The 21,982-nt window shown below is 41.4% G+C and overlaps 1 protein-coding gene across 2 annotated transcripts in view; it reads left to right on the top strand.

Moving 5' to 3' along the window:
* The window catches only part of nbeaa (neurobeachin a), a 1,069,212-nt gene that overhangs the window by 315,910 nt on the left and 731,320 nt on the right, over positions 1-21,982 (top strand). For both annotated transcript variants that reach the window (XM_041199054.1, XM_041199053.1), the window contains exon 27: positions 19,045-19,175. In XM_041199054.1, coding sequence (XP_041054988.1) covers positions 19,045-19,175 — 131 coding nt within the window. The remainder of the gene's footprint in view (positions 1-19,044; positions 19,176-21,982) is intronic.

The following is a 21,982-nucleotide window of genomic DNA, read 5'->3' as shown; positions in this document are numbered from 1 at the left end:
TAGGAGCATGGGGAATCACTGCTGCCTGGTAAACCATGACCTGTTTTCGGGTTTGAGGTCCTAGTCCTCAAACACTCTTTGCCTTGGTCGGCCAAAAGCTGAGTGGACATTTTGGAACAATGATGAATTTTGTCATCAACGTCTGCTTTCAGCGAGAGGAGGTTCCCAAGATGTGGAAAACTGTCCACATTTTCCAGGACCTTGCCCCGATCCTAATCGATTGGAGTTGGTGTTTTACACCACCACTTGCAAGTCACAAATCACTCCGACTTGGAAATTGTTCCTTCCTCACTGCTGGAGAAAATCCTGGCATTTTTTAGCAGCACTAACTATAGCACATTGACTGCAGTGGTTCAGGAAGGACCAGTGGGGATTGGCAATAAATTCTTCTCTTGCCTTGCTATGAATGAATAAAATAACTAACATTCCTGACACTATATGGAAGGCACCACAAGAAGGTAGCTCACTGCCACCATCTCAGTGACAATTAGAGATGGTCAACAAATGCTGTTGTTACTAGTGACGCTCAGATCCATGAAAGAAAAAAGAATACAAAAATGGGATCAAACTCGTTTTTTTCTTCACTGCCTGCATCATTTTAATGTTTTCTTTGTTTCTCAGCAATACGAGTGATGGCAACCTCCCATCTCGTAAGGCGATGATTTGCGCCCTGGTGCTCAACTCTGCTAAGCATTGCATGGTGTAGCTCAGGAGCCCCGCTTTGGCATGGCAGTACCTGCCACATTTGCTGCAGAACAAGACAGCAGGCTGAGGGAGTGCATGATTCGCTGGCCTTTGTTTTCTCCAGCCCTCTTCTCGGCTAGCTGAGCTTTTAGTTTCTGCTCCCCTCTTCCAATTCGCTTCCACATGACAGCCAGAGGTTATGGCTGTCAGCAATTGCCTCCCAGTTGTCAGTATGAATGTCCGCCATCTTCATAGCTCGCTTGTAGGTATCCTCTTAGCAGAGTTATGGGTGCCTAGGAGGCTGTGATTCAGTGACCAATTCACCATGCAGAAGGACTTTGGGTTATTGCGAAGATGTCTAATTTCATGATTCATACGTTTTTGGAGTCTAACTTTTAATGTGGGGATTGAAAGTTTGAATGCAAGAGAAATGAAAACTGCTCGTGAAAGGCTGGTAAATAGATGGAAAGTACTTGCAATTGAAAGGGTAGCCTGTGTTTATTTAATAAGGTCAGAGTTGCAAGTAGGAAAATTGTCAACAATCGTTGACCCCTTTCTGATTTTCTGGGTAGAGATGAGATGTCTACAGTTAACTTCTTAAGGGGATTAAATTATTCATGTGGGTTCCAGACCAAAGGAAGGTTTGAAGGCAATTAGTAAACAAGGGAAGCTCGTAAAGTATCCAAATAATTTTCAGATCCAAGGGCAGTTGGAGGTAATTGGTTTAAATTTCTATCTGGGGCAGCCTAGGTGTACTACGTTGCTGTGGGGATATATTGCATTGGTTTTGGGTTTATTTGTGTTTTTTCACAGAAGTAGGCATTTGGAGCCTGGAACCAGTTTTGAGAAGAAGAGAGAGGGAATTTGCCAGAACCTGTAAACCAGAAACAAAGGGCTATCAAGAATCAAGGGTATTCCTGAGTTGGAGTCACTAAAGCAAGAATGAAATGAGGCTCATGCTTGAGCTGGGGTGTTCACAATCATATGGTGCTTAAGGGAAGTTGGAGGGTCACTTAGCCGGATGCTAGTGGGAGAACCCCAGGAAATCTCATTCCTCGGAGAAGAATGGGAACAGTGAGGATTATTGAATTGAAATCCTGAAAGCAGTGACACGCCTAGGTTTGGTCCCACAAGAAATAGAGAAACCCTTAAGATCCTGTAACACATAGGGGAACTCTTAGGCGGAAAAAAAAGTTGGGCTTAAAGGATAAATGTTTATATTAGTAGGACATGCTTTGTTTAATTCTTTCGCAGTATAAGATTTTGGTTTAAAACGTGGAATCTTGTGACATTCTTTCAGTTAATAGCTGGGAGGTAAAATTGCTTTTTAAAAGTTAATAAGTGCATGGTAAAATAGGGCAAAGTCAGCATGGTTTCATCGAGGGGTGGTCATGCCTGACAAATCTGTTAGAATTTTTTGAGGAGGTAACGAGTAGGTTAGACAAAGGAGAGCCAATGGATGTTATCTACTTGGACTTCCAGAAGGCCTTTGACAAGGTGCTGCACAGGAGGCTGCTCAGTAAGATAAGAGCCCCTGGTGTTAGAGGCAAGGTACTAGCATGGATAGAAGATTGGCTGTCTGGCAGGAGGCAGGGCGTGAGGATAATGGGGTCCTCCTCAGGATGGCGGTCGATGACTAGTGGAGTTCCGCAGGGGTCAATGTTGGGACCACAACTTTTCACTTTATACATTAATGATCTAGATGAAGGAACTGAGGGCATTCTGGCTAAGTTTGTAGATGATACAAAGATAGGTGGAGGGACAGGTTGTATTGAGGAGGCGGGGAGGCTGCAGAAGGATTTGGACAGGTTAGGAGAATGGGTAAAGAAGTGGCAGATGGAATACAACGTGGGCAAGTGTGAGGTCATGCACTTTGGTAGGAAGAATAGAGACATAGACTATTTTCTAAATGGGGAGAGATTTCAGAAATCTGGAGAAATCTCTGCAAAGGGACTTGGGAGTCCTAGTCTAGGATTTTCTTAAGGTTAACTTGCAGGTTGAGTCAGTAGTTAGGAAGTCAAATGCAATGTTGGCATTTATTTCGAGAGGACTAGAATATAAAAGCAGGGATGTGCTGCTGAGGCTTTATAAGGCTCTGGTCAGACCACATTTAGAATATTGTGAGCAATTTTGGGTCCCGTATCTCAGGAAGGATGTTCTGCCCCTGGAGAGGGTCCAGAGGAAGTTCACGAGAATGATCCCAGGAATGAAAGGCTTAACATATGAGGAATGTTTGAGGACTCTGGGTCTATACTTGATGGAGTTTAGAAGGATGAGGGGGGATCTGATTAAAACTTACAGAATACTGAAAGGTCTGGATAGAGTGGACGTGGGAAGATGTTTCCATCAGTAGGAGAGACTAGGACCTGACGGCACAGCCTCAAAGTAAAGGGAAGACCTTTTAGAACAGAGCTGAGGAGAAACGTCTTTAGCCAGAGAGTGGTGAATCTATGGAATTCATTGCCACAGAAGGCTGTGGTGGCCAGGTCATTGAGTGTATTTAAGACCGAGATAGATAGATTCTTGATTGGTAAGGGGATCAAAGGTTACAGAGAGAAGGCGGGAGAATGGGATTGAGAAACTTATCAGCCATGATTAAATAGTGGAACAGACTTGATGGGCTGAATGGCCTAATTTCTATTACTATGTCTTATGGTCTTAATGGTCTCTCTTGAGATCATAAGGTATATAGCCTTCATCCATCTAATGAATGCAGCCAAGGCAGTGCAGACACCTTTGGCTTAGTAATGAGTGTATGCGGATAGAATTAGCATGCTGCAGGACCTCAGAGTTCATGACCTTGTCCTGTCAGGTGATGCTGAAGATATATCTGAGACAGTGAAGATGGAAACTGTTCAGCCTTTTCACCTGCCTAACATATGGTCCAGATCTCACTACAATAGAGGGATGTGCTGAGAATGCAGGCTTGGTAGATTCGCAGCTTAGTGTCCTCAGTCAGGTTGCTGTTGTTCCACACTCTCTTACTTAGCTTGGACATAACAGCTGTAGCTTTTGTGAGGCATGTGTTGATTTCAGCATAAAGTGACAGATTGCTGGTAATTGTGCAGCCTAGATATGTGAATTTATGAACAACCTCCCGTGTTAAATCCTACTGTAGCCAGATGGTGAAGTAGGAAACCAGACACCAATCTTTTTCTTCTTACTAGATTTATTTACAAAATGCAACATTACATATGTATGCCTTCTCCCTTACCAACACCTAGTGACCCAACAGTCTGTCTTCATACACAGCAAAAACAAAATGCTGGAAAAGCTCAGCAGGTCTAACAGCATCTATTGAGAGAAAAACGGAGTTAATGTTTCAAGTCCGTATGGCTGTTTTTCAGAGTTCTGAAGAAGAGTCATATGGATTTGAAACATTAACTCTGTTTTTCTCTCCACAGATGCTGTTAGACCTGCTGAGTTTTTCCAACACTTTCTGTTTTGTTTCAGCTTTCCAGCATCCGCAGTAGTTTGCTTTTATATCAGTCTGCCTTCATATGTGTTCAAGGAACATAATCAATCAGTGTCCTTCACCTTGATAATACACTTAATATGCCACTAACAGATTGCTCCATTTTCTTCAAATTAAAACTTTTAGAACACGCAAACAATCTTTCAAAACAAATCAAAGAAAATTTTAAAAATCATTTTCCATATTGTCTGTATCACATCACATCACAATACAAGACGTCCCTCTTCTCGGACCTCCAACAATCATTTTGTTCAAGCATTCCTTTCTGTAAAGCAATCTGACAATTGATGACTTGCGTGGACCCATTTTATCTTCGAGATTCCTTTTCTTTCTAGTATCTGTTTTATACCAGTAAGGCCAATCTTTAACCTTCCCTCAGTCATACGTTTTGTCAAATGTATGTTATTCCACAGGGAAAGATTGTCTATATAACATTCAATGGACAATCTATTCTCAGAACTCGGAAAGCAGAATACTGTGGATGCTGGAAACCTGAAATAAAAACAGAAAATGCTGGAAAGTACTCAGCAGGTCATGACAGCATCTGTGAAGAGAAACAGAATTAACATTTCAGGTCTGTGCCCTTTCATCAGAACTGGGAAAAGTGAAGATGTTTTCTATTTTCCTCAACTGGGGATTCTCCCCTTGACAGTACCCTCAACCGTGTCTGTCACATTTCCCTTACTTCTGCCCCCACCTCTTCCCCTTCCTCCCAGATTCACAATAGTTTTCCCCTTGTCCTCACCTTCCACCCTACCAGCCTCCGTATTCATCAAGTCATTTTCTATCATTTCCACCACATCCAGTGTGATGCTTCTACCAAACACACCTTCCCCTCCCCTCCCATTTCAGCATTCTGAAGGGACCGTTTTCTCTATGATACCGTGGTCCACTCCTCTGTCACCCCACAAAACCCTGCCCCCTTTCCACGGCAGCTTTCCACGTAAACAAAGATGATGTAACACCTGCCTTTTTACCTCCTCTCTCCTCACCGTCTAGGGCCCCGAACACTCCTTCCAGGTGAAGCAGCAATTTACAGGTACTTCTCTCAGTCTAGTGTACAGTACTCACTGTTCAAAATGTGGTCTCCTCTACACTGACGAGTCCAAAGGGAGATTGAATGACCGCTTTGGTGAACACCTCCATTCAGTCTGCAAGTGTGACTCTGAGCTTCCGAAGGCCTGTCATTTACTCCTCCACCTTGCTGTCACGTTGACATTTCTATCCTTGGTCCACTGCACTGTTCCAGTAAAGCCCAATGTAAGCTTGAGGAACATCACTTCATCTTTTGATTTGGCACCTTGAGTATTCCAGACTCAGTTGAGTTCAACAATTTCAGATCATAGTCTTTGTTCCATTTTTTTTTCTGTATTCTTTCCTTGTTTCATTTTTTTTCTTCCAGTCAGCACACCTGCTCTTTCTTGTCTCATCACCATTCCCTTTGGCCCTGGAAGACTTATTTTTCTGTCATTCAATCTCTCCCTAACACAGACCTTCCTTTTGTCCTTGTCCCACTCATTGCTTGCTCAAAACCTATTACATCTCTAACTTTTCCTAGTTCCGATGAAAGGACACAGACCTGAAATGTTAATCCTGTTTTTTTTTCTCCAAAGATGCTGCCATAGCCTGCTGAGCATTTCCAGTATCTTCTGTTTTTAGTCTCAGAAGTCTTGTATAGACTTCTTCCGAAAACATTTTGTAAGTGAAACCCCAAATCTATTGCTCCTACAAGAATCAGTGTTTCCACAGCTGAAATACTTTTAACCACACTTTTTTTTATTTCCAAGCTAAGGGACAACATTTTCCATTTTTACTCACCAAGAATATTATAAACCCAACTGTACTTGAATACCCATCCGGAAGATTGGAATGGGAAGTGTCACTAAAATGGACTAATTTCATGTCTTTTGGGTCCCCCAAGGCTGAAAATTTGAGGATGCATTTCCCTATATTTAATTTTTTTATCGTTTTAATTGTCTTTAAACCATTCTTATTTATAGCATGTTTCATCATAGTACTTAATTCCAATATGTCGAAACTGGCCTGGGTGCATAGCCAATTCAGTTATTCTTAACTGCTCTGTTTCTTCTTTTAGATGTAAGATCATCTTTCTGTGATAACCTAGCACAATTTATTGGAGCACGAGTAACTTCTAGATAAGATTGTTGACTTGAGCTTACTCCTGATCTATTCTGCTTAATGTTCATCAGCAAAGTGGTGAAAAGTGTTGTCGACAGTGCTGTCAAGTGGCACTTACTGAGCAATAACCTGCTCACTGACGCTCAGTTTGGGTTCCGCCAGGGCCACTCAGCTCTTTACTTCATTACAGTCTTGGTCCAAACATGGACAAAAGAACTGAACTCCAGAGGTGAGGTGAGAGTGACCACCCCTAACATCCAGGCAGCATTTGATTGACTGGCATCAATGAACTCTAGCAAAACTGAAGTCAGTGGGTTGGGGGGGTGGGGGGGGGGGGGCGGGGGGGCGAAGCTCTGCACTGGTTGGAGTTATACCTAGCACAAAGGAAAATGGTTGTAATTGTTAGAGGTCAATCATCTCAATCCCAGGACATCGCTGCAGGAGTTCCTCAGGCTAGTGTCCTAGTTCCAGCAATCTTCAGCTCCTTCATCAATAATCTTCCCTCCATTACAAGGTCAGAAGTGGAGATGTGCTCTGACGATTGCACAATGTTCAGCACCATCCATGACAACTCAGGTACTGAAGCAGTCTGTGTCCATTTGCAGCAAAACCTGGACAATATTCACGCTTGGGCTGATAAAGTGGCAAGTAACATTCAAGCCACACAATTGCCAGGCAATGACCATCTCCCCTTGAAATTTGATGGCATTACCATTGCTGAATCCCACACTATTAACATCCTGAGGCTTACTATTGACCATTAACTGAACTGGACCAGCCATATAAATACTATGGCTAAAAGCACAGGTCAGAGGCTGGGACTTCTACAGAGTAACTCACCTCCCAACTCCCCAAAGCCTGTCCACATCTACAAGGCACAAGTCAAGGATGTGATGGATTACTCTCCATTTGCCTGAAAGAGTGCAGCTCCAACAGTACTCCAGAAGCTCAACACCATCCAGGACAAAGCAGCCCGCTTGATTGGCACCTCAACCACTACCTTAAACATTCTCTCCCTCCACCATTGATGCACAGTAGCAGCAGTGTGTACCATCTACCAAGATGCACTGCAGCAACTCACCAAGGATCCTTCCACAGCACCTTGCAAACCTGCGACCTTTACCACCTAGGTAGGGCAGTAGATGCATGGGAACACCACCACCTCTAAGTCACATAACACCCTGAGTTCAAGTTGTATTGCTGTTCCTTCACTGTCACTGGGTCAAAATCCTGGAACACTCTTCCTAGCAACGCTGTGGGTATTCCTACAAAACATGGACAGCAGTGGTTCAAGAAGGCAGCACACTACCAACTTCTTAGGGATGGCCAATAAATACTGGCTTAACCAACGATGGCCACAACCCATGAAAGAATTTTTAAAAACATTTAAACCTGTATATTTAAAGGCTTCCGAAGCCTGACCTCCAATCTTAAATTTCCCTTTAGCCCTCCTTACAACAAATTGTTCAAATACCATCGAACCTCCTGACAGAAAATCATTGATCTGCACAATAAAGATGTCTGAGAGCTTCCCTTTGTGGTACCAGTAGAACACTGATGGATCTGCTTTCTGGTGATTACAGCCTACTTAGCAAGACAGTCTTAACCAAGCAATACGATAGATACCCTTGATGAATCATTCAATACATGAACACGTTTGTTTAATTTCCACAGCTTCCCTTCTATCTGGCTTGCCTCTTTTGGTAGTTTCAAAAACACTTCTCTGAAAGTTTTCTCCCTGCAAAAATACAGCTTTTATATCAATTGACCTACATTCCTGTGAATATATGGCCAAAAGAGCTAAGAAAATTTTCAAGATTACTTTTCACGCCATAAAGGAGTTCACTCTAACATCTAGATCTCCAAGCCGTGTCACAAGGCTATGCCCCTTTGACCCTTTATGTTTTGAAAATATGATGTTTCACCTTTCAACTGACTGGAAATTTTGCAATTTGAACTGAGACAGATCAAACTACTTAAAAATGCAATGCCACGTTCCAAGCTAAAGGTGAGAAACAAGCAAATCAACTTCAGGGGAGTGTGAAGAGAGATTTATTTTGGAAAATCCAGATACTGATCGAAACTCATAACTACCTAAGGAAGTTGCTTTAAAAAGGCAAAGTACTGAATATTGAAACAATGGCTGCCTCAGACAGACATGCGCAAAATCTCTTGGGAATACACAATGGGTGAAGTATTTCAAGGTAAGGCTAGAGAGAGATTGCAAGTGACACAGGCAGTGTCAAGAAATTCTTCAGAGAAATCAGCCGGCTGCCCTCTTTCTCTCTTTCTTCTCTCTCCCCACTTTGGAATAAGCATGCTGCCTGATTTGAGAAGCCAACTCTACCAGAAATATAGCAGCAAACAGATCTCTTAATAATTGCAACATCTTCTACATCTAACCTCATCCAAGAAACCAGCTAACCTAAATTGGCCACAGCATTTAAAATCTATACCTCAAGGACAATCAAAGGACACTTAACCATATATTCTTATACCTTTATTGGACGCTAACTCCCCTTATTTATGATGACGTGTGTGAGAGATATGCCATGTTTTTATTATTCTTCTCTGGTTTCTGATTAATAAATTTGCTGTTTTATTGACTCAAGAAAACCTTGTTTGATTGGCTCCTTATTGCCCACAGCTTAAATAGTTAAATACATTCTGATTTGGAAAGGTATACTTGAAAAAGAACTTTAAATCTTTTTTGTGGCCATCCGAGGAGGTTAAATAGAAGGGGAACCAGTTCGCCCCTTCTCACCTGGTTGTAACTGTCTTTTCAAAACCCTGTGGAACTAGTCTCACTTTAGTGCTCTGTGTCCCACCTGGGGGGACATTTTCTGTATATGTCCATATATGTGATAAGGCTGGCTGTTCTAACCCTGTCACTTCAGAGTAGACACCAAATTTCTTCCAACTCGTTTTTTTTTTGGCTCTCTTATTAATTTATCTTCTAATTTGTTGGCAGCCACCAAAACCTCACGGTTATAAGGGCTCCTGCTTTTAGCAGTGTTCCTAGATTGTTTTGTTGTCCTTGTTCTATTGCATAATCTAGTCAAGCTACGGCCTCTGATTGCAATTCAGTGTCTTTTTGGACTGCTACTACAGAATCTCTCCCACCTATGATCAGTAGTTCTGTCACTGGTACGCAATTGTTTCCTAGTGCAAGATTGTTTGCACGTCCACTATGAGAACTTGCACTGCATTTTCTTCTCTATTGTTTCACCTCATCTTGCCAGTCCATAGATCTTGCCTGCTGCCTATCATTTTGGGCATTTAACCAATATCTGAACTTGCCAGTTCCTTTCCCTGCTCTCCCTGCAGTAGTCACTTCCCTCCGTTCACTGGACCTTTTGGTATATATGCCACCTGAGTACCCACTCTAGGCAGTTGTTCTTTGGGTAACATAGCCCTGGTCTGTGTGTCAATATCATTCTGCACATCCCCATTCAGGTCCTTATCTCCTGTATATTTTTCCTCATAACTGTCAAACATATATGTAAGCTGCAGGGTACCTATTAGTTGCTCAGATTCTGAAAGTTTTCAATCAATCCCAATTAACCGTGATGAGTGGACCTTAAATTTGACTACCATGTTGGAGAATTATTGTCTTACCATCACACTTATCACCTTATCACCTTTCCACTCTTTCTGACTCTTTATATATACTAAATTCCAGGATTAAAGTTTATCTTGGATTGTCTTATGTGATGTCGTAAAGCTCTCCAAATTTTCTCTGAGGCTTCTGCCCTTCTTTCTGTATTTAAACTTCAAGTGTACAGAAAAAATGAACTTAATATAGTCCTTTCTAGGGCTGGGGGACTTTCACACAGCACAGAAGGTATTTTGGGATCCCTTCCATAAACCAATTGATTAGGAATATAGCCCCCCAACCATCTGAAGTGAATTATTTGCGTGGACTGCCCATGCATTTTAACCAATCTGTTCCATCCACTGTTGAGGTGCAACCACTATCTAACACGGCACAATTAAATGAATCCGTCATTCATACTCTCATTTCTGGATTAAAGTTCCTTGTGACTAGTACAATTCCAATTAACCGTGATGAGTGGACCTTAAATTTGACTACCATGTTGGAGAATTATTGTCTTACCATCACACTTATCACCTTATCACCTTTCCACTCTTTCTGACTCTTTATATATACTAAATTCCAGGATTAAAGTTTATCTTGGATTGTCTTATGTGATGTCGTAAAGCTCTCCAAATTTTCTCTGAGGCTTCTGCCCTTCTTTCTGTATTTAAACTTCAAGTGTACAGAAAAAATGAACTTAATATAGTCCTTTCTAGGGCTGGGGGACTTTCACACAGCACAGAAGGTATTTTGGGATCCCTTCCATAAACCAATTGATTAGGAATATAGCCCCCCAACCATCTGAAGTGAATTATTTGCGTGGACTGCCCATGCATTTTAACCAATCTGTTCCATCCACTGTTGAGGTGCAACCACTATCTAACACGGCACAATTAAATGAATCCGTCATTCATACTCTCATTTCTGGATTAAAGTTCCTTGTGACTAGTACAATTCCCTCAGAGTGATCATTATCATCATCTTCAATTTAGAAATGTTCAGTGTCATGTGTCGCTTCAAAAATCTTGATATTTCACTTTGGGCTGTTCATTGCATAATTATATTTTGAGTTACATCTGAAGCACGGGTTAACAGTTTGCTGAGCATACCAGGGGTTCATTTGTCTATTTTGACTACTTCAGTCCTGTTGTCTGCCAGATCTATAAAAATTGCCTTCATCTTCATTGTGTAACTCCTTTGTTGTGCACACAACTATTTTTTGTATCTGAAAGACCTTGAAATACCATGATCATCGAGTCCTCCATCCTTTGTGACACCACAGAATGTCCCATTTGCACCATCAAGGCTGTTGGAAATGACTGCTTCCCTGGGAATTCTTTTAAAGCAGCAAATGTTTGATCCAAAAGGTGTCTTTTTCTAAGAACTGAGCACCAGTTAAGACCAGGAGCCTATGCGACATTTTAGCACAATCCCAACAATTCAAATGTGAACAAATGTGAATAAGAAACCTCCAAATTGAATTTCTGCAATCCTTTATACAGTCCATAAAGTTTATAAAATCCATGATATATTCCTCTATGGAATGATCATCCACCTTTCAAAATCTATCAAAGCCTGACCACTCCTTGGCGTCTATTAGATTATCTTTCTTGTAAATTTAATCCATAAAGTTTAATAGAAGACCCAAACCTACCTCAGTGTCCAACTGATGAGCATCCAGTTCACAAAATACTTCGCTTCTGTTCTTACCTTTGTTAGGAATCAGTAATGCCAAGGCCATACCTTGTTTACTCTGTGGTAAGGGTGTAACCCGTGTCCACATATCCACTTCATTTTTCTACTGATATTAAGGTTTAGATTCTGAGAACATTGGTGGGCGATCATACCCTGATGATTTACTCTTGCTTTCACCCATTCTTCACAAAAGTAGCTGAGAATACAATCGTCTATCTGGAAAAAAAAATTCTTAGTTTCCACCCCTCACCTTTAGGCAACCATCCTCTGCTGTAATGTTAAATCCTACTGTAGCTATATGCTAAGGTAGGAAAACAGACACCAATCTGTTACTTCTAGATTTATTTATAGAATACAACATTAAATATGTATGCATCCTCCCTCAACAACCCCAGTGACCCAACAGCCTTTCTTTTTAGGGTCTTTTACATCCAGCTGAGAGGGTGGACTAGGTCCTCAGCTTAATGTCTCAAATTTCTGACTCAGAGATGAGTGTTGTAAACTGTTCTGGTATGTAACTAGACACCCTCTGTAGATAACCTGAAGGCACATGACAGATGCAAAGTGAAGACTATGCCAAAGAGTGTTGGTGGCAGAACACAGTCCTGTTTCACCTCACGGCAGATATCAAAGAATTTCGATGTTGTCCTGTCGGAGTTGACCTTATTTGTTATGTTATCATGGAAAGAGGAGATCGCATTGAGCAGCTTTGGTGGGCTGTCAATTTTTCCCAGTAGCTTAAACAGCCATCCTCTGCTCGTACACTTGAGTATCTTAGTGAGATCGATGAAGGAGATATATGGTGGTTTCCTACGTTCGCAGCACTTCTCTTGCAGTTGTCAGACTGGGAAGATCGGGTCAATTGTAGACCTTCTGGTTCTGAAATCGCTGGAATTCAGGATAGATGTGTTCGGCCAAGATCTGCAATCTGACAAGACTGACATAGGCAGATACATTTCCTATCATGCTCAGCAGGTAGATGCCTCAATAGATGTCGCAATCACTTTGGCTGCTCTTGTTCTTGTACAGGATCACAATCTTTGCATCATGCATATCCTGGGGCACTTCCCCCTCCCTCCAGCAGAGACAGAATAGTTTGTGCAGATGCCGCAGGAGTGCCGGTTTCCTGTTACTGATGAGTAGGTGGTAAAACAACAACACCTGGATCTTTGCCAATGGCAAGTGAGTCAAGTCAATAGCTTTGCTAAATTCCTCCTCTGTGTGTTCAGTATCCAACTCTGTCATGACAGGTATGCCTTCTGTGATATTTAGAGCTTCCTCAGTGACAGTGTTCTCCATAGAGTGCTATTCAAGGTAGTGTTCCATCCATCTCTTCAACTGCTTAGTGCAGTCGGTGATGACCTCCCCTGCCTATGTTTTCGACGGAGCTGTTTTCTTTGCTGATGGACCTGTTGTCTTTTGATCCCTTCACACATACCCCTAACATTCTCTGTGTTGAATGACATCTGAATATTCTGGCAGAGTTGTAACCAGTAGTCATTGGTGTACCACCTACAGTTCGTTAGACGTTACACTGAGCGGCTCTTAGTGCATTCAGAGTTTTCTTGTTTAGATCTCTTAATTATTGAGAGTGGGCCACTTGGCTTCAATGACAGGTTCTATCACAGCGATGTTAGCCTCAAACCAGTCAGCATTTTTCTGCTCTAGCTTTTCATGTTGAGAATGCGGTATTGTAAATGGTGTCTCGAAGTATGCTTCTGCACTTGGTGTGGGAATGCCAGAGGATGCCTGTTCACTCGAGTTGTTGAACTTTTGGTTTTTATTTGAATAAGTAGTATGGCTGACATTGATGCGAGAATGAGATCTTTGCTTTGATTGAAAAAAACTTCAAAGGATTATCTTCCCCTGACTGCACAGCAGGAAGTGACCTGTATCACAGTCAGCGCTATGGTAGCTGTATGTATTGAGAATGCTATTCAGACAATCATGTCTGATGATGATCAGATCCAGCTGCTGCTAATACCCTGATCTTAAATGTCTCCAGGACATCTTGTGGCGTGGTATTAGTTACACAAAGTTCAAGGTAGTAGCAAAGCTCAAGTAGCCTCTGTCCGTTCCTATTACCTTTACCAGGCCATGATGTCTGAGGCAGAAGGGCCGCACCTCATTGTCTGCACCCACTCTTGCATTGAAATCCCCCAGTAGTTAAAGATATTCTGATTTTGGGATTTTGCTGATAGCAATGTCAAGCTCCTTATAGAACTGTTCTTTCACCTCTGTCATGGAGCATAGATTCTCATTAGGTTAACTGGCCTGCTTGAGTTGAGAGGCAGATGGAGAGAACACATTCAGAACCATTTGTGGAGGAGGTTCTATCATCAAGAGCAGCCAGTTCCTTACAGCAAAACCTACACCTTGGTCACGCATTTCCTCTGAACTCTTCCCCGCCAGATGAATGTGCTTTCGGTGATCCTGGTCTCTTGTGAGGATGTTCAGCCTGCCAAGCTCCATGTTGACCACAGCTGTCTTGTTTGCATTATTGACTTGCTGCAAGTCATCTGTCAGTCCCATGCATGTATTCCTGACGTTCCAGCTTGCCAATCAAAGAGTTGCCATCTCCTTTCTTTTCTTTGTGTGATGGATTCCGTCCACTTGTTGAGCAGAGATTCAAGCTCCAAGCAGCCATTGAAGCAGATGGACTGTGGTAAATCAGCATCTTACCAGTCAGAGGCTGCCTGACTTGAGCTGGGCAGTGGCTGACCAGTGGGATATGATGGTCCCCCTCACCATCGGAAACAGCCTGTAGCACCTGCTTGTTATGCCAATCAAATTGGGCTTTTCACTTGTAACTGCTTCCCCCTGTGTTTTGTTAATACTTGCTAATACAATTCTATGCAAGGTTTATGGGGTGCCTGGGTTACCTTAACGTCAGGGTCGCCTTCTTGACCTCCCCAGTTGAGTCTAAAGGAATGAAAAACACTACATTTGGCACTGGCTTGGTTAGCAGAATTGCGGAAAGATGATGTATTTAGATATCAGTCCACTTTTGAACTCTACTCAGATTTGTTGTCAGAGTTTACTATCTTAGCACCCACAACTGGATATAATAATCAAGTTATAGTCTGACCAGAGCAATGTACAGTTTGCTTATGACTTCCGTTGACTTTCAGTCTATTGTTGTGTCTACATAGATTAACATTCCGTTTACTACTCTGCATTAGTTAGCTATGTTGAGTATTGAGCTTACTTGACTCCTATGTTGTTTTAAACTTCATCCTTTGCTATTTCAACATGCAATTGAGTTAGCCATTTTCCTACATTCAGCGCTTGAAATGTGTGTGCATTCTATTTCAGCTGCCTTTGTTCATCTCACATATTTTGTTGGACACATTGTGATTTCTGAGCTACCTGCTTCCATTCCACTACCCCACCTAGCTTGATTTTATCTGCAAATTTGATCAACTTGCATTGAGTTTCTGAATTCAAATTGATAACGAAAATTAGAAAAAGTTGTGGTCCAAACACTGAATCCTAGGCGCCTCATTCAGTACTTTGTACTAGCCTGATAATTTTCTAACAGATTTTCAGTATCTATAAAACTATATTGTGTTCTGCTACATACAGTAAAAAAAAACTATGTGGTATGTTTTTGATTCAACAATGGAAATGAAAATCAGATGGTTATTATAAGAGTGACTGAACTGCATGGCCAGTTTTACGCCCAACTGGAATTTAGCTACTGTTATCAATCCCTGTAGAGAGACATACTTTTAAAAGAGTAATGAATTTCCCAGTGTCCAACTCAAAGGATCACGCAACAGGATTTCATGTTTTAAGACTTTTACTTTACCAAGCAAACTAAAATCAAACTCAACTAAACATTACTTATTAGGCAACTAATACAGAAAAGGTATTACCCCCCCCCCCCCTTAACTTCTTAACACAACTGAAAACCACATGTTGCGTTTATACATTATACTGCACTCTCCATAAACATGTAGGCTTAAGTTTAAAGTCCAGCTCCTCCCAGCATTAACAGGATCCCTCATCCATGCTTCAACAAGGTAGATCTTAGGTTCCCTTTTAAACAAAGTTCTCTTTGCTCAACCCTTTGAACATAATTGAATGGGCTGCCTGTTGTAAAGTTCCCTCTAGTGACTCAGTGATTTCAAACTTTTCAAAATCCTTGTTTCCTCGAATACAGATTTCGTCCTCACCAGCCCTTCGCTTGGCGATTAACCTTAAAGTGTGTGCTTTTCTTCTGCTTGGCATAGCAGTACCTGTGGTGGGTTCTTTTTTCCCCAACCCCTTCGGTCAGATGGACTCTGAGTCTGCAGCAGTGAGGCCAACTGCCTTTTCTTTTGTGCCCAGGTTTTAAAACTAGCACCTGACTCTGAATAAGTTTTGACCTCGGCCCTTTGTCCCTGTGACAACCAGGCCATGTGGGCTTATTGCTGGGCAAGAGTACAGCACAACTTTGCATCATCTTTTCATTCCAGGACATTCTGTTTTACATTAAATGAACAGAGACAGTTTAAAGCATAACCACCTTATGTACTCAAATGATCATAACACAGTTTATTGTTAAAGGAGGAACTTGCATTTCTGTGGCACTTTATCACATCCACAGAATATCCAAAAGGGCTTATTACAAATAGTTTACTTTTGTTTGTACTGACAAATGTGCCAGCCAATTTACAAACAGCAAGTTCTCACTAATGGTATAGTTGATAGTTTATTGGTACAGGTTGGAGGAAAGAGCATTAGCCAGGAAACTGGAAGAATATCAATTCTTCTTTGATTCGTACAATTAAATCTTTTTTTGTCCATCAAAGCCAGCAGACTGGGCTGCAATTTAATGTCTCATCCAAAAGGTGGTAGCTGTAACAATGCAGAGTTAGGATGTGTATTTTTGCAATAATGTAGTTGAAGTCTTCAGTTCTGTATCTTTTACTTTTGAAGGATGAGTTATTGGACACAGAGTCAAATACTTTACCTTTTTATTAGTTTGCTCACAGACAACTTATGGTGATGATTTACTGTGGAAAAATATACCTTACAGCCCATTGGCCTCAACCTCTCTCTCTCTCACTTCACCTCACCTTCTGTTTATTCTTCTAGCTCAGTAGGTAACACTCTCGCTTATGAGTCAGAAGGTTATGGGTTTAAATCCTATTCTAGGACTTGAGCACAAAAATCAAGGTTGACACTCCAGTGCAGTACTGAGAGAGTGCTGCACTTTAGGAGATGCCATCTTTTGGATGAAATGTTAAACTGAGGCCCTGTTTGTCACCTTAAGTGGACATGAAAGATCCCATGGCACTGTTTCAAGAGGAATTATCCCCGGTGTCCTGGCCAGTAATTTTTCCTCAATCAACATCACAAAAGCAAATTATCTGGTCATTATCACATTACTGTTTATAGAAGCTTGCTATGTATGAATTGGTTGTCATGTTTCTTACATTATAACAGTGACTATGCTTCAAAAATACTTCATTGTCTGCAAAGTGTTTTGAAACATCTGGTGGTTAGTAAAGGTGCTGTATAAATGCAAGTCATTTTCATAGCCATGATCTCATCCATTCATATTGTTTCTAGCAGTGCTAACCCACAGGCATCTGTATTCCTTTTACCCACTTGTAGTACCAGTTTGTATCTGTGTTTCAAGATGTTTCAGGCTACCTAAACATTCCTAATCTAGTATCCATTGTTACCAAGACTAAAATACTGGGTTTAGATTAGCTAGGCAAAATTTGAACATGAGCCACATAGAGACCAAATGCTTGATCAAAGAGACTTAAAGGAGGAGAGAGAGTTAGAGAGTCAAAGCTTATGACCGGCAATTGATGGCTCAGCACCAGTGGCGGAGCAATGAAAATCAGGACTGCACAGGAGACCAGAGTGGATGAGTACTGATGTCTTGGAGGGTTGTAGAACTGTTGAGCTTACAGCAATTGCGAAGGGCGAGGTGATGGAGGGATTTGAACACAAGGATGAGTTTTTTTCATATCAAGGCATTGCCAGATTGGGAAAAAGTGTAGGTCAGGAAGCAGAGATGGTGGGTTAATAGGTCTTGGTAGAAGTCAGGATATGGACAAGAGAGGTGGAAGGTAGGAGGTCAGTGAGGAGAGTATTGGAAAAGCCAAGTCTGGGTAGTTATAGATTGTTTGCATTTAAAGGGTAAACTGTGTATCCTGGCCCAGAAACTTATAACTTTTGTACAGAAGTTGTATTGTTCACCATTTGCAGAATTCTAGATTTGGGTTTTTACTTAGAGTTTAATATCAAAATGGAACTTACTGCAAGTGGATTATTTTAACTATATCTCAATCTTGATCTGAAGTGTCAACCTAGATTATGCATCTAAGTAATAAAAACAAAAAAACTGCGAATGCTGGAAATCCAAAACAAAAACAGAATTACCTGGAAAAACTCAGCAGGTCTGGCAGCATCGGCGGAGAAGAAAAGAGTTGACGTTTCGAGTCCTCATGACCCTTCGACAGAACTTGCGTTCGAGTCCAAGAAAGAGTTGAAATGCATCTAAGTGTTGAGTAGGGCGTGAATCCATATCTCTGACACTGAAAAGAGTGCTCTACCAACTGCACCAAGCTTTGCACAGAACTTTTCTCATCATGTTTTATTCTTCCGTACTTTAGCTTCACCCTTCTTACTTTTGCACTATCTTCCACTTTTCTTTCTGATCCTTATTTAATCCATGCCAGAAAATAAGTCATAGAATGATTACAGCACAGGACACCATTCTGCCTATTGAGTCCATGGCCAGAACAATTCAGCTAGTCCCCTTTCCCTATAGCCCTGCAATTTTTTTCTCTTAAGGTGTCTATCCAATTCCCTTTTAAAAACCATGTTTTTCCTCTTGTTGCCTTTGGTTCTTTTGCCAATCACCTTCGATATTTGTCCTCTGGTTCTTGACTCATTTGCCAATGGAAGCAATTCCTGGACCCTTCATTATTTTGAACACCTCTTTCAAATCTCCTCCTAACCTTCTCTTCTCTAAGGAGCACAAAAGTAAAGCTTGGGAGAATTTGCAGCTCAGGAGGCCCATTATATACATGCCGGCCGAAAGAGTTATCTGGCCTGAAATCTGCCAGTGTTGCAATGCTGAATCCATCCACATGCAGTGATAATTGAAAATGTTTCCCCTGGCAGGATAGAGAGATATTTAATTCATTGTCAGTTTGTCGATCTTGTAACTTGTGCATTAGAATTCTTTTCCTGTCCATGCTATTCAACACATGGGAACCTTGTTTGTCAGAAATTCTACAAAAATGCTCTTAGAATAGCCATTGCTTTTAATTTAAGATTTTAGAACCCTTCTCCTTAGAATTTTGAAGTTTCAGTCACGTGCACACAAGAAGTGATATATTTTTCTATACTTTATTTTGTACATGTTGAAGTGATGATTTAAAGCTGTAAAATTTGAGAAGAGAAATGATTGCACTAATAACTTTGTCCAATTATGCTCTTGCAGTTTGTTGCGTTGCTGTGAGAAATTGCCTGGAATGTCGCCAGAGGCAAAGGGACAGAATGACAAAGACTTCACTAGCTAGCAATAAGCCCCAAGAGAATCTTCAGAGTATAACAGGATCCAATGCAGCCAAGGTAACATAACGTAGGATAGATATTGTATATTACATTTCCTCTTTTAGTCTCAAAAAGCTAACTTCTAGTTTTTAATATTGGACCAGAGACTGTTATGAAAATCAAACTTACCTTAAAGTTCAGAGTGGAAGTCAGGAACTTCAACTTCCAACGGGCCTCAGAGCGTTTGCTCATGTGCAGACTGGGAGCGGGCTGCAAATGCACAGATTGGCATTTTTACATTCTTTGGGCCCAGCGTGCCTGTGCCAGAAGACAAACAGTGCGAAAATCCAGATCAGATGACCAGAAGTGGAGCGTGGTTGCAGGCAAGTGTCCCAGGCAGGGGACGGGGACAGGTCCCAAAGGTCTGGAGACAGGGAGCGGTCCCAAAAGAAGAGTCCCAGAGAGGGGACAGGAACAAGAAGAGGTCCAAGTTCAGATAAAAAGAGAGAAACAGAGAAACAGGCTCCAAACAGAAAAAGAGCTGTAGGGAGCAGACTTTAAGTGAAGAAAGTAGCCAAAGGTTGGTGACTCCACGTTATGGACCACTGGGGCAGAGGTAATCCTTTGGAGCAGTAATGTTCTGTTTGACACGGTCGAAGATCTGAAGTTCTGCTGGTGGGTTGATGCTTGGGTGCGTACTTGGGAATCCAGGGTACTGGAATCTCAGGAGACGTGATTGAAACCCTGCGGGATGGGCCGTTGTTGTTGCCATCTGAGTATGGTACTTGAAAAGGGTTCAAGGGAAGCCCTGAAGATCCAAGAAGGCAGTCAAAAGTTGGTGATTATGTGCTGCAGGCCACTGGGGCAAAGATACCCCTTTGGAGCATTAGTGTTCTGCTTGATGTGGCTGAAGAGCTGAAGTTGTGGTTGTGAGTTGGTGTTTGAGTGTATACTCGGGAATCCAGGGGAACAGAATCTCAGGAGATGAGATTGGAACCCTGCGAGGTGGGCTGTTTTTAATACTGTCTGCGTTGGAGCAACTTTTGAGAGAGTTCCCAGGTTAGATCTTTGAAGGTGAAGACTGGAATTCCTCTAGAGAGAGACAGGAGTTTTGACAAGATTAGTTGACTCAAAGCATTGTTTGACCACAGTTTGCCTGTTAATTCACATGCACCTCATATTACCCTGAATGTTAGAGTATAAGATAGATATTGTCAATTGTATTATCCTTCTGACCTTGTATAGTGAAGTTTATATTTGTTTGTTTAAAATCCATGGAATCCTGTGGCTTTATTCACTGAGCAAGTGTCTTGAATCTCAAACTTTGTCCATTTTAAACAAAATGTTATTGGCTCCTAACCAGATCTTAGCAAAACCTTGGGGGTCTGACCTAGGGTTATCATAAGACTCAATTGTGCTCTACAAATTGTACTATTTCATTAAATTGAATTTAAAAATTTGTGAGTAGCTGATCAATAATTCAACTATAATTTATTTCGCTTCCAGTTTTGCATATTGTATTGCTTAATGCTGGGTAAACCAATATCATATCACACCATGTTCATCAGGGGAGAAAAATAACTTTTTCTTCTACTTAATACTATTGCGAGTTGCCCACTAGGAGATATGCAAGAGGTGCTCTTCTTGAAACATAAGAGATTCTGAGGGGCTTGACAGTTGTTAAGAGGATGTTTCCCACCTTGGGGGAATCTAGAACTAGGGGCACAGTTTCAAAATAATGGGTCTTCCATTTAACAGAGAGATCAGGAGGAATTGCTTCAATTTCTTCTCTGAGGACCATTAATCTTGGCAATTCTCAACCCCAAAGAGCAGTAGAGGCTGGGCTATTGAATATACTTGAGGCTGAGTTAGACAGATTTTTGATCTATTAGGGTTATGGGGGACAAGCAGGAAAATGGAGATAAGGCAACAGTCTGATAAGCCATGATCTTATTGAATGGCAGAGCAGGCTTGATGAGCCAAATGGCCTATTCCTGCTCCTATTTCTTATGTTCTTATGTTCTTACAAGGTGCAGGCTGACTGTTCTTCCATAATCAGGTAATTGGGTTAATTGAGAACCCGTAACGTAAAGATTCAAGGAGAAAACTCATAACTGCTCAGTGGCATACTGTCAGCATATCAATGACCTACCAACGAGCAATTATTTCTAACCACTATGTTTTATTTATAACCTTGGATTCTTTCATAAATATAGTAATGTAGAAAGTTATATTCCTGGTCAGACAAGTTTGTTCCTGATTCATTGTACAATTGTATATATAACAGTGTAAGCTTGTACAATTTGTTTTTCATACACAGTCATTAGAGAACAATTCAAGCATACAATGTTTAGGATTAGATCCTAAACCAGAGTAAAGTGTTGGCCCTCATTGAAATTAATGGAGCCACTCTGGAATATTTGAAATAAATGAAGACCCCCCATCCCGGTGGCATCACAATGATGGCCTGAGAAAAAATGAGGCACTGTTTCACTAGAAAATTAAGTGTATTTTCTCCTGGGTAATACGTATACTTAATATCTTCTTAGCAGTTGGAAAGGACTATTTTCATTTTTGAGTCTGTGCAGAGAAATTTTCCTCTGTCAAGAGGGTGAGCAGGACATCATCCCCAAGGCTTTCATCAATGCTGCTTAAAAACTGATCAGTAAGCCACAAATAAGAGAAGCTAGGAGGAGTGCATTATTCTCCAATTTTTCTTCTTGCTAGAAAAGTGGCTGCTCACCAATAGACGCTTGCTTATAAAGCACGATAGATATTGGGAACTCAGTGTGTGGAGTATTGTTGGCTGCAACTCGTTACTGTATGATGCAGCATGCTGAGACTACAATGTCCTTTGTCACCTTGCTGTATGTTAATGTCAAACT

Source organism: Carcharodon carcharias, chromosome 11 (assembly GCF_017639515.1).
Source record: "Carcharodon carcharias isolate sCarCar2 chromosome 11, sCarCar2.pri, whole genome shotgun sequence".
NCBI lineage: Eukaryota > Metazoa > Chordata > Chondrichthyes > Lamniformes > Lamnidae > Carcharodon > Carcharodon carcharias.
Note: the sequence above shows the minus strand (reverse complement) of the source record. Positions and strands in the feature narration are given on the sequence as shown.